The sequence below is a fragment of the Typopeltis vanoorti genome, chromosome 23 (genome assembly GCF_054136105.1).
Source record: "Typopeltis vanoorti isolate ZY-2024b chromosome 23, IOZ_Tvanoo_1.0, whole genome shotgun sequence".
NCBI lineage: Eukaryota > Metazoa > Arthropoda > Arachnida > Uropygi > Thelyphonidae > Typopeltis > Typopeltis vanoorti.
In genome coordinates, this window is record NC_143571.1 from 35444121 (window position 1) to 35458420 (window position 14300).

At 35.5% G+C, this 14300-nt stretch overlaps 1 protein-coding gene across 1 annotated transcript in view; it reads right to left on the minus strand.

Annotated features, from left to right (window-relative positions):
* LOC150093777 (N-chimaerin-like) overlaps window positions 1-14300 on the minus strand; it is a 274033-nt gene that overhangs the window by 137277 nt on the left and 122456 nt on the right. The window contains exon 6 of the mRNA XM_090412511.1: window positions 503-830. Within this exon, the coding sequence (XP_090268637.1) occupies window positions 503-830 (328 nt within the window). The remainder of the gene's footprint in view (window positions 1-502; window positions 831-14300) is intronic.

The window sequence follows — 14300 nt, forward strand, 5'->3', positions numbered from 1 at the left end:
TATCAAGCTTGTTATCTTTATTTGTCCTTCCAAAGATCAGCAGTTTCCTCTCTCACTGCTAGGTATATAAAGAGCTTTGTACCTACAAGGTAGTCTATTATAGACAAATGAAAAATCTGCACACATCCTTGAAGTGCTGCAATGAAGCTTAACTATTAAGCTTCATGGCAGCACTGTAAGTTTAAATATGCCTTTTATTTTTGGATCATAGCATCCTCAGAGGGTGCACTTAATAGAAACTGAGACCAAGAACTTCTTTATTTTCTATTTTTACATTATAGTTTTATATTATACCTCTCTGATATGGATCTAAAATCCAATCTTAGACAACTGTCAGCCTATATTATATGAACAAATTCTGGCCAATGCAATATACTCTGTATGGGGTAGCATTCCTGTGAAATACTGGAGTGAGATAGTGAATATGTGTCTAACAAACTAGCCATCTAGTGTGTGAATGAGTGTGTAAATGATTAATTTATTTTAAGCTGTATTTACTCACCTCCAATGGGGGCCTGTCATACTCATGCAGTAATGTAATATTCCTTGACACTTGATTTATTGGTGTTTGGTCTCTTAAAACCATTGAATTCCTGTCTGGTTTAATTTTAGGCTTCCGGTGCCTCCTATATGAATTCAGGGTTTTATAAGGACTATTTTCATATTTTGATCTAACAGACAAAGATGCAATATATTCACCAGCATGTGCTTCTAAGTAAAGAGTAATAAGGCCATCTGCTACTAAATTATGAACTGTGTCAAATCTCTTTTCTCCTACGTAGTGTTTACCATCATAATATAATCTGAAATTTTTTACATCTCCACCAAACCTGTAGGGGGAAAAAATAGATATATATATATATATATATTTTTTTTTTACTACTATGTAGAACATCAAAATAGTAAATGAATTACATGTTTATATTTCTTGAAAATGATCTATATATAATATTAAACAGATTCAATTATATTTAATAAACTATTTTTAGCAATATAATTTTTATATAATTGGATATCACAAAGCTATATAAAACACTGTAAAAATAAAATAAAATTTAAATATATATATATATATATATACACACATACATGTATTTAAATTTTATTTTAATTTATAACTTTATATATATATTAAGGATACCAAGTAATTTTATAAACTTGGTTTTTTTTACTCCTCCCAAGTAAGCAAAACAGTTAAGTTTGCGCCTGAACGTAGTTCAAGTCTAAAGGTAGTGCAACACCAAGGTAAAAAACTTTTGACATATATATAAAGCAAAGTCAGCTTTCAATGTTTGCCAACTCAAGAATGAATTGACCAATTTTGATGATGTCTTCACCAATAAATAGGGGATGTTCCAAATATGGTTTATGTGCATTTTCATTGATGTACATCTCCAGATTATGGAGCAGTGATTTTTTTTTTTTACCTCCCTCCACAGCCCATACTGCAGTTTAACAATATCTGGCCACTATTTTGTGGTCAGATATTGTTAAATTTTGCTGTTAGATATTGCGATATTAAGTTCTTTCATTATTACCATTATGTTTATTAGTAGTTTTATAATTATTAGTTGGCATTTTATTTTATTTTCCAATATGCCATATTCCCCCCCCCTCTTATCTGCAGGTTTGCTATCGATGGTCAACCCTGGATTTCCAAATATTAAATGGAAAATTCTAGAAATAAACAATTTATAATTACATCAGCAAAGTGGATATTAGATCCAACATTATTTCAATGCTGAATGTTTGTAGAAACTATTGAGATATGATATGAAAGTTTTATAAGTTGACTTGAGAGCTTACGAGAATACAATCCTCAGAATCCCCGAGTTGTCTTAGCTACTTAAGTAGGGCAAGTCAAGACAACTCGGGGATGCCGAGGATTGTCTCGCAAGTTCTCAGCTCAACTTACAAAACCTTCAGTTTCTCCAAACATTTGGCTTTGAAATAATATTGGATCTAATATCCACTTTGCCTATGTAATTTTACAGCACCGAAATGAAGCTGTATAGCTCTTTCTTTTAGTATAGATAATCATGGTTTTAAACTGTGCGCTGTTCTGAGCAGTTCTCGGTAATCAGATTGACTGTCGTGGTATAGCAGTGCTTGTGTTCAAGTAACCTTTATTTTACTTAATAATGGTCCTAAAGTGCAAGAGCAGTAATGCTGACAATTCAGATATACCAAAGAGAAGCCATAAAGTGTTTCCTTTTAAGTGAAAAGGTGAAATTTCTTGATTTCATAAAATAATAAATAAATAATAATAATAATAAATGTATGCTGAGGTTGTTAAGATTCCCTTCACATTCAGATAACTTTTATTACAGTTATCTATGTTGTTATAACTCTTCTATTTTATTATTAGTTAGTGTTGTTAATCTCTTATTGTGCCTAATTTATAAATTAAACTTTATCATAGGTATGTATGAATAGGAAAAAACACAGTATTATAGGGTTTGGTACTATCTGCAGGGTTTGGAATGTACCTGCGGACTATTGTGTGTGTGTGTGTGTATACATACCATGTTATACAAAAAAAATCATACCAAAGAATGGTACAATGTAAAAGAGATAAGTCATAACCCAGCAAAATTACACTGAACCACTCAAAATTTAAAACTAAATTCATTAGATAATGTTGATTTGCACAGAAGTTTTTATTTATTTATTTATTTTTTTATGAAAGTTTATTTGGTTTAAATTGGGAATGCTCATCACAGCTTCTGCTGATTTTTCAGCAGAAATCATATGCAGCAGGAGTTTCTTTAAGGCCAATGCATCATTGAGATATGATAAGTATTAATTTAGAGATTAAAACAGAAGTTTTACATAAGTGCAATTTGTAATTACTATTTTCCTAGTGATACTTTGTTAGTAGAGTAAAACTGATGAAAATTAAATACTCTTAAAAAAACAACACAAATTAATTAAGGCACACATATCCAATCTGATTGATTAAGGCACACATATCCAATGTCCAATCCTCACCTTCTCGTGGTGCACCCTGTTGGGTATCTACTTGGATACTGAACGGACGAGGATGGGCTGGCAATTTGGGATTTAGCTGACCAAATTGTATTCTTATTGGTTAAACCAAAATATAGAATGATGGTACAACATGACAAAATTTCATGCCGGCTGGGGCGTCGCCCGGTTATACAAGGCCCCTGTTGTTTTCGCCAGGGAACCAGGGCGAACAGCGAAAAGTCAGCTACTGGAACAAATCTGAAAATAAACCCCAACTCAACATCACCAGAGTTAAAGATCGGTACTATCAACGTAAGAAGCCTGAATGGCAAAGAAATGGAGCTAGCTGAGGAATTAGATAAGTACCAGATCGACATAATAGGGGTGACTGAAACAAAAAAGACCAAAACTGGTGAGATCTTTGTGAGCAATAAATACAAAATGTTATATTCAGGCAATGACAATCAAGGAAAAGAAGGAGTAGCCATAGTATTCAACACAAAATACAAGGCTAATCTTCTTGAATGGCAGTCAGTCTCAAGTAGAGTAATGTGGGCAAATATGAGAATGGGGAACTGGACAATGAGACTTATTTGTGCCTATGGTCCCACAGAAGGTTCTGCTAAGGTAGAAGTGGAGGAATTTTTTGAGGCTTTAGAAAAAGCAACTGACACAATGAAAAATGAAAAGTTGGTCCTTGTTGGAGATCTAAATAGCAGAGTAGGAAATGATTGTGAGACATACAAAAATATTTTGGGAAAATTTGGAGAAAAGAGCAAAGCTAATAATAATGGCAAATATCTATTGGATTTCTGCTCAGGACATGGACTGGTTATTACTAACACCATGTTCCAACATAAAAATGTGCACAAATTCACATGGAGAGAAGAGGCTAGGAATAAGAAAAGTCTCATTGACTATGTTATTGTTGATAGTGATGTTTTCTCCCTGGTGCAGGACACTAGAGTGTACAGAGGATTTGAAATTGGAAGTGATCACTATTTAGTCTTGAGCAGGATAAAATTGAATTTCATATTGAAAAGAATAACATGTAAGAAAGTTTTAAAGCGAATAAAAGTTGAGCAGCTCTCAGATGTGAACTGTAGACTAAAATACACAAAGATTATTGAAGAAAAAATGAAAGAATTTGAGAACAGGAATCAAACCTTGGAGATTCAGTGGCAAACTCTGAAGAAAACATTGATTGATTCTGCCAGAGAGGCATGTGGTGAGGTTATCTGTAAGGATAAAAAAATCAGAACTCCCTGGTGGACACAGGAAGTTAAAGAGGCAGTGAAGGAAAAGAAGAAAGCATATCAAAAGTTCCTGTCAAATAAGTCAGCTTGTGCTCTTAGAGAATATAGAGACAAATGCAAGAATGCTAAACACTGTGTAAAACTAGCTAAACAAAAGTCATGGGAGGACTTTGGCAAGAATATAGAAAATAAATATCAAGAAGGTGGCAAAATATTCTGGAGGTTGTTGAAGAAGCTTAAGAATGCAGGAAAGAGTGCTGTAAAAGGAATTAGAGATGATAAAGGTGACATGAAAACAGGAGAAAAAGATATCCTTGAAGTATGGAGTAATTACTTTGAAAAACTGCTAAATGAAACAAGCAGTGATGACAGCACAGTGATAAAAAACACTGACCAGGCATGCAGTCAGGAATACATATCCATACTAGAAGTAGAAAAAGCCATCAAAGGCTTGAAATGTGGAAAGGCAGCAGGAGTAGATGATATTCGACCAGAAATGCTGAAGTATGGTGGTATAAGAGTCTTACAGTGGCTGCACTGCATAGTTCAGAAAGCCTGGACAGAGGGACGAATTCCCGATGATTGGAGTAGAGCTCTCATAGTACCCATATATAAAAAGGGAAATAAAACTGCATGTGAGAATTACAGAGGTATTTCCCTACTGAGTGTTCCTGGCAAGATCTATGCAAGTATACTTGAGAAACGATTGAGAAGAATTGTGGAAGAAAAGCTTGGTGAAGAACAAGCTGGATTCAGGCCAAATAGAGGCTGTCAGGATCAGATCTTCACTGTACGACAAATAGTCGAGAAAGCATGGGAATATAACAAAGATCTGTATTTAAGTTTTGTCGATCTGGAAAAGGCATATGACAAGGTGCCAAGAGAGAAGCTATTCAATACGCTTCAGTTATATGGTGTCAATGGGGCATTATATCAAGCAATACTTAGTCTTTATTTGAGTTGTAAGTCAGCAGTTAGAATTGAAGGAAGTACAGGAAGATGGTTTAATGTTAAATCTGGTGTGAGACAAGGATGTACATTATCCCCTCTGTTATTCATTATCTATATGGATCACATTATGAAGGAAAGTGGTATTAAACCTGATATCAAAATTGGAGATGTTAATGTCAGCTCTTTGCTTTATGCGGATGATGTTATACTTCTAAATAAATCTGCTACAAGTCTGCAAGATTCTCTGACTAAATTGAATAGCTGTTGTAATAGATATGGTATGAAGGTCAGCAATAAAAAGACAAAGACAATAGGCAGAATCATTGAAAATGTCAACTGTGTTGTGAATGGAGAACCTGTGGAACAAGTAAAACATTTCAGCTATTTAGGCACGATTTTTACTGAAGATGGTAAATTAAATATAGAAATAGACAACAGAATCAGCAAAGCTGGTATGGTGGGAAGTCAATTGAATAAATTCATATGGAATAAGAGAGAAATCAGTCGGAACACTAAATTAGCTGTGTACAAGACAGTGTTCAAACCAGTTTTAACTTATGGATCTGAGAGCTGGGTCAGAAGTAAAACACTTGACCAAAGACTAGAGACCATGGATATGAGAGTCCTGAGAAAGATTATAGGCATGAACAGATGGCATCAATGGCAATATCATATTAAAAACGAGGATATTAGGAAAGAACTTGACATTGTCAGCATCCAGGAATGCGTTAGCAGAGCTAATCTCAGGTGGTATGGTCACTTAAACAGAATGGGTGAGGAAAGATTAGCAAAACAAGTGTTCTCTGCCAGGTTGGCAGCAAAACGACCCAGAGGAAGACCAAGATATAGGTGGATTGATACGGTACAAAATGCTTTAGACGATAGAAATATAAGATCTGATAATGTTGGAGTCTTGACAAGTAACAGACTGATTTGGAGGAAAATTGTAGATAGGAAATTAAAAATGATGTAATTTTTTTCATGTAGTACTATCATATCCTGTACACCCCTTGAGGGTACATGGCAGGAATTTGATGATGATGATGATGATATCCAATCTGATGACTGTAGCTAGTAAATGTGAGGTTCTGTGGCTAAACATGCTAATAAGAGTAGTGATTACTTTTTTTCTTTTTTCCATGTTTCTATTGCAGCTGACAACTACCATCCCACATTCTAAGGAAGACTTCAATTCATTCTTGTTCAGGTTGTTCTTTTCACTTTATCAACTTTATCATGTGGTGTGCATCTTTTATAATATGCACTTTCAACTGGATGAAGTTACTCCACAATTTTTTTCATGTGGTAGGAGTCCAATTCTTGGACTCCAGTCCAAAAATTAGTTACCTACCACACATACAAAAATGCATTTTTTTTTTATTGGTTACATTTTGAATGCTGCAGTGAGTATATCTTAAGAAGTTCACATCAGGTGATCACTCAAGTGTTTCACACAAGCAGGAACTTACGTGATAGTATGTTATGTCCCTACTACATCAGGCAGGTACATATTTACAAAATTTTCAATACATCTGCATGATAGTTTGAATGTTTTCAGTTAAATTTTATTTATAAAATCAGTATTCATGAACTGTCTTAATGATATAGAAATTCTTATGCAATTCTGATTAAGTTTTCAAATATATATTTATATATATTTGCTTTAGAGCAGTTGTCTCCAAACTTTTCACCATGAGGGCCACATTGGGTACTTCAGCACTGTTCAGCAGGCTTTAGTAAAAAAAAACTCTAGAACTAGATATATGAGTTTTATTGAAAGCAGATAAAAACTGATTACAGAGTATATGAGATTAAATTATTGTATATTAATGACAACGAACACTATCAGCAAATTCTCATATTTTTATCACAAATTATAATAAAACCATTAATGTGAATGATGTAACTATGTTTGTGTTTTTAAAATCTTATTAAACTCAGGTTCAAATTTTGAAGTGCTAATTATAAATAGCGATTTCAAATGTTCATCAGATAAATTTGCAATGTATTATGACTTGATATATTTCATTCGGGAAAAAGTTTGTTCGCAAAGATATGTCCCAAAAATAGAGATAAATTTACAAGCAAATTTCTGCAAATTTCCTTGTAAAATTTTGTAAAATTCAAATTTTTTTTCTTCGTTAGAATATTTTAACCGAACTTTTACAGTCAGAAAGGCCGTAACTTGGATTATGGTTACTTTTTGCTATTTGGGAATATATTTTGAACACAATTTTAATTAATGCATTTGAAATCTATCAACACCTCATTTTTTTTTTGCTAGTCAAATTGGTGGGCCGGATAAAATCATATCGTGGCTGCATCTGACCCGCGGGCCGTAGTTTGTAGATCCCTGCTTTAGAGGATGACATCCTGACAGGAACAGAGATGAAGGAATATGATGTTTTTTGTGAGGACAGACAGGACAGAAAGATAGAAATGTTGTTGATGGTAGCAGAGAAGTTAGTCCTATCCAAGGTAGAGTTGCAAGGAAAAAATAGTGGCAGTAGTTTTGAAGCAGCATGAAGTGAGATAGAGGTGGAAAGGATGAAATACAGGGTGTTTCAAAAAGAATGACCCGATTTCAAGTAATTATATTTAATAATGAAAATGTGGTATAGTTACAAAATAAATTACCAAGTATGAAGTAAGGCCTGTAGTTTCACTCACCACAATTATAAATGGTACAAGTCGCATTCATTTGTGGTAGCAGAGATATACAATTTTCAAATCGGGACATTCTTTTTGAAACACCCTGTATTTAGTTGGGTGCTGCTGTTATATCACGGTATGTCATTCCTTATGGTCCTTTATAAATCTTATCTATAGTTCTTTAGTCTTTCTACCAATTGTTCTGCTGTTCCTATTCCGGCTGCTAATTTACAATGCTTAGTCGTAGAGTCTATTTTTATCAGACACCGTTCTTTCTGATGGATCACATGTACTATTCTTGCAGACAAAGAGAATGCCCTGGGCGAGAGCTGAAATTATCTATTGTTGCAGTTCTGGAGTTAGCTCCTTTTCGGAATCAAGAAAAATTTATTTGTTAGTACAGCTGCACCATCTTTATTCCTATACAAAAGAGATATTCCTGTCAGAGAGTTAAAACGCAAATAATTACACAGCATTAAAATCTATTATTTAATACACCCAATTAGTTTATTCCTTAATCAGCAGTCGTAACCAAATTTCCTTCACCCCGCACTTGATTTTATACAGGTTCTAATTTTAGCAAGTGGTACATTGGCATGAGAAATCAGGTAAGTTTTTTAAGTATAAAAAGCAAAACATTTAACTGTGTAACTCTGTGTACAATAAGGTATTGTACACAGAGATCAAAACTTTGCTTTAGAAATATAATGACTTATTCATGAAAGAAAATCTCAGGTTCTCAGACAATCTATCTAATTGTAACTAAATACACACTTAAACTATTTTCAAAAGATCAATTAATCCAATTCTCGTAAACTCAACACAGTTATACAAATTAAATTAACAACCTCTCAATTCCCCAGATTAGACTGCAATATACCAAAATTCTATTATTGGCATAATTCAGTAAAATTGAACTTCTAAAATTACAACATTTATCCTCTAAGTAAAACACTATATTTCAGACAGTTATAAAAGGTCCTATCACATATAAAATTAGCACTTTCACTTGCTCTAGTCCTGCTCTTAGCATGAAAGACAATAAAAGTTTCTACTTTACCGACCATGTGGGCTTAACATCAATCTTTGTTGTTTCCTTCTGGTTAGGTTCCTAGTCTACTACCTGTAATTTCCTCCGACTTCTTACCACCTGTGATTACGATCATGAATCACCGCTATTCCTATAACTTTAATGGCACCGTTTCGACAGATAGACACATGCGACTCGGCATAAGGCTGCGGTCTCCGCTGGCTTTTCCGCTGCTACACTTGAAACGGATCGCTACCTGACTTTGTAGCCGTCATTGACTATCCTTTTAGTCGTCGCCATGAACTGCTTCCATCGGAACCCACTTTTGAGGGAGAGAGACACCACGAAGAACAGAGGACTAAGAGAGAGTTATATTCGCTGGCATATCCTTATATATATCCCCTTGTCCGCTCTTCCAACTATGTCACTGGTTGCTCACGACACCTAACTCTTTTTGTACACTCCCCTACGCTTCTCCCTGATATGCTCCCCATTACATGGGTGCTGCACACGTCTCAGACTTCGCATTGCGATGCCCCCAGGGTTATGTTCAAAAGCCGATTAGGCTAAAGTGGACTTGGCTTAAACTTTCTCCTTCTAAAGTAACCTTCAATAAGACCTTTTAGACTCTGATATGTTATTTATAAGACAGTTTACAATTTATCGCTTACAAAATTCTGTTAATAAAATATTAACACATTAAAGTTTTCACTTACACCTTATGTACACAAGCATTTCCTTTTTATAGAGTTTTTAGATCCTAGTTAAATCTTGAATGATTTAAATTCAATTTGTTAGTTAAATCACTAACAAACTGAACCTTTCATTCCAGATTTAACACTGCTACAAACCTAGTAATGTAGAGGGCAAGAAAGATGAAAGGTAGAGGCAAACTGGTATCACTAATAAGAGAAAAGAGAGTGAGTGATTTTATGGTAACATAGACTAGAATGAACAGACAGCACTTGGGGGCCAAAGAGAATGAATCTGAGTTTTTGAAAGACATACCTTAAGCAGGTACATAATAGATGGTATACAAAGATCAAGGACCTTGAATATGACTATCTTATCAGAGAATATTATCGTAAATAATGTGCCAAATCTTCCTCCAGCTTGTAAAAGTGACCAATTACTTAGGTGGTGGCCAGTCTTATGATGACTTCTGTGAGAAAGAGATATATGTAGAACTATAAGGCTGGTGATTAAGGCAAAAACCTGAGGAGATGGCCTGAGGCCATATCATGGAATGAGGAAATGGATGGAAAGGAAATCAATGCTGGGCTGTGCTTGCTCAGGAACTGTCTAATGTAAGCTGAAATGAACGAATGAAGAGGCAGAGAAATATGAGTAGTAACAGTCAGTTACTATTCATCTTGTGCTGTCTGAGGAATACAAAGGGCAGGTGAGAAAGATCACTACCATTACCGTGTAGGTGACCTGTATGGTAATGACATACAGGTCATCACCTGTATGTCATTACCTGTCTAATAAAAATAAAAATTACAGGTCTAATAAAAATAAAAATAAAAAAATAAATAAAAAAAACCGAAGAAGTTTTTACAATATATGGAAAGATCATATTTGTTCCAGAAAATAGTAGAATGATAACCACTAAGGAGGATATAATTGACACATAAATGAGCAATACAAAAGTATTTTATCCTCATTTACATACCCATAAGGATATGTGCTTTGCATTATGGGATACTAAGGCAAGTGATCAGAACTTATACTACCTTTACCACGAGTTGCCCCAGTCCTGAAAATATTTCAGGCCCAAACTTTGTTTGCTTACACTTGGATAAAGGATTAAACCAAATATGTAAGTGGGAACAGAGGAGTCACTGATGGTGAGTGAGCAGGAGGTACATTAGGAATTTAAATTTCATGTGGATAGGGTGTAGGACTTGACATTATCACCATGTCTTGAGGGAATGTTCCAGGGAGTATGTACCTTTTTTAACATAAGTCTTAGATAGGGTCGAGTTCCAAAGGAGAGAAAAGAGGACAAAATTGTTCTGCTTCATAAATAAGGTGATTACACTAGGACTTCAAATTACTGGCATGTCTGTCTGGAGTTATGGTCAAAGTGTTAGAGATGTTAGTAAGGACCATGATTCAGAAATAGGTTGAATACAGTAGCTCTTTAATGGAAAGCATGGATTTGCCAGAGGAAGATATTTTTTTTTAGCAATCTCCTTATTTAATAGAAAGGGGGATGGTAAATCCCTTTATGTTTTTGTAGCCGGGTACGAAACTCGAATCGAAATCCATAGAGTTTCATGCCGAAAAAACTATCGGCGAACCCAAGTGTAAATGATCACTTGGGTAGTACAACACCAGGGCAACTCCATGCAAAGGTGGAGCAAGCTCTGTCACTAACTTTAATATTCTCTCATAATGTTAAACCCAGCTCCTAAGAGATGTATATATATTGTTTTACATTATGAGAAGAGGTCACTACCGGTCTGGTAGTGAAGAGGTCATTTCACTGATGAGACCTCAAAAAAGGTCTCATCAGTGAGTAGGTAGACCTGGAATATCAAGGTTTTAAGTGAACACGAACTTGCATACCTCTACTATCGAATTGCCAAAGTGGTGTACTCCTATATTTATTGTTAATTACTAATTTAATAAGCCGAAAGGCTATTAAATTAGTAATTAACTTAGCCTTTCGGCTTATTAAATTAGTAATCTCCTTATTTATTATAATTATAACAACCAATTACATATTTGGTTTAATCCTTTATCCAAGTGTAAGCAAACAAAGTTTGCACCTGAAATATTTTCAGGACTGGGGCAACTCATGGTAAAGGTGGCATAAGTTCTGATCACTTGCCTTAGTATCCCATAATGCAAAGCACCTATCCTTATGGGTATGTAAAATGCTATGTATTATGGAAAGGATCACTACCCAGAGGTGGTGATACTAAGATGGAAGTAATACAAAAGTCATATCACCATATACCAGTTGCCAAAAGGTGTCAACACCTTATTAAAATTCTCTGGATTAGAGATAGTTGATGGAAGTTTTTTCACTTGGCCATGCTACCAATTACACGTTTGGTTTAATCCTTTATCCAAGTGTAAGCAAACAAAGTTTGCGCCTGATAGCATAGCCAAGTGAAAAAACTTCCATCAACTATCTCTAATCCAGATAATTTTAATAATAAGGTGTTGACACCTTTTGGCAACTGATATATGGTGATGTGATATTTGCATTACTTCCACCTTAGTATCACCACCTCTGGGCCTGGCTCCCACTGATGTGCTTTTGCGCAGAAGTGGTTGCTTTTCCCGAGATGTGAGAGGCTCTGCTTGGGGGTAGGATTTTGCCTGTCTCTGAGTGGGGTCAACGCTGAGATTATGGCTCTGCTTGGTGGTGGAGTAAGCCTGTTACTGAGCAGAGCCACCGCTGAGTTGGATGGTCCTCTGGTCACTCGTAGGTAGTGGTCTGGGGCCGCCTAATTTTTAGAGAGATCTTTACTTAAACAGCACCTCAATAAAGGTCAAAACCAGTCTGGGTAGTGATCCTTTCTATAATACATAGCATTTTGCATACCCATAAGGATATGTGCTTTGCATTATGGGATACCAAGGCAAGTGATCAGAACTTATACCACCTTTACCATGAGTTGCCCCAGTCCTGAAAATATTTCAGGCGCAAACTTTGTTTGCTTACACTTCGATAAAGGATTAAACCAAATATGTAATTGGTAGCATAGCCAAGTGAAAAAACTTCCATAAAATAATTATAACAAGGTGACAATACACTATACAAGTGTGGGAGTGTGTGTGTGGGGGGGGGGGGGTGCATAACACAGTGGTACATTTAGATTTTGCAAAAGCCTTTGATAGATTGCCACATGACAAGCTGATAATTAAACTAGAACAGTGGGGTTGGACAGAAGATTAGTGTACTGGATTGAAAATTGGATGTCATATGTGTCAACAAGTTGTGTATATGGAGAAAGTGATATCCAGGAAGAGGAAAGTCACTAGTGGTGAGCCCCAAGGGTCTGTTTTAGTTCTACTGGTGTTTATAATTTGTACATAAATGATATTGAGAAAGGCTTGAATGGTGATATGTGGTTGTTTATAATGCAAAGCAGGAATAACCATGTAGAGTAGAATAGATCTATTGCTGAATACAGTGGGTGAATGAGTGATCAATACTTCAAAGTGTAATGTTTCAAAATTCAGGGAGTTATGTCTAAGTAAAGACGGAATAAAGAGGATAACACTGGCAGAGATATCTTAGAGGTGGTGGTGGAAAGGGACCTAAAATTTTGGGACATTTTTCTAAAACTATGAGGGTAGCATAGCAGTGATGCAGAAGCCACTACCACTGTATAAGGCTTTGATCAGACTACATATGGATTATTGTGGATAGATTGGGTCACCTGCTATTCAAAAAATGAAAGATGATGGAAAGGTCATCTTTGTAATGTTAAGTATGAATGAAATTTGCAGAGTCCAGTGAACAGGAGGAGGAGGAAGGAGGGGCATGATTAGGATATATAAGTTGGCAAGTGTTATTACCAGATTAATGTGGATGAGATCATGCAGAGAATGGTGAAAGTAAGTGTACTGGTGTGAGTAAGTTTAGATTTTTGAGTAGGTTTTTTGCAAGGAGAGAGGTAGGTAACTTTAATGCATTGTCTCAAAACGTGGTGAGTGCAGAGACAATGAATGTATTATTCATGGTATGATGAGCTGCATATGAGAGTGGGACTGTCTGTGATGAGTCTTGTGACTCCATGGAGGTCTGATGCTAATATAAAAAATAATAAATTGGTTGGTGGTTTCTATAATCAATGACTATATTAGATACAGGTGTTATCACATATTTTCTATAAAAAATTTGAAATAGGTTGTCAGAACATCATATTGACTTGGATACTGTGTTTAGTGATGCAATAAAACTGTTTTGCATGACTGTATGCAATTGGGAGAGTTGTTTCTCATTATGCACTTGTTTTCATGTTGATTTCCATTCATGTGTCATTTCCTATCTGGGAGGTTAACTACCATGTTGTGACTCATGGTTACTACGGGCATAACGACATGTGGTGAGGACCATATCTCTTCCATATATTGTCATAAGTATTCATGACTGTAATCCATGTGTGTTCATAGGGCCAGTTTGCCTGCTCTGAGGGATGAAAAACCAGAGTTTCCGGGGGAAAAAACTCCCTACCTCCGTATGAGACCAGCTAACTCACCTTTAGTCGAAAGAGACCAGATAAAGGTTCCTTATGTCATAGATAGGAATCGTACCCAGCTCTTTCTGAACAAAGGACTTCGTCTATACCGACTGAGCTGCGGAGGCTCTTGTTTTCGTGTCAGTTGCGTCTAATTACACTAACTGTTGCTAAATATAGTACATAAACTAAATGTATCTGTACCATATTTAGTGAGAGACTAAAGCTACTACTTTT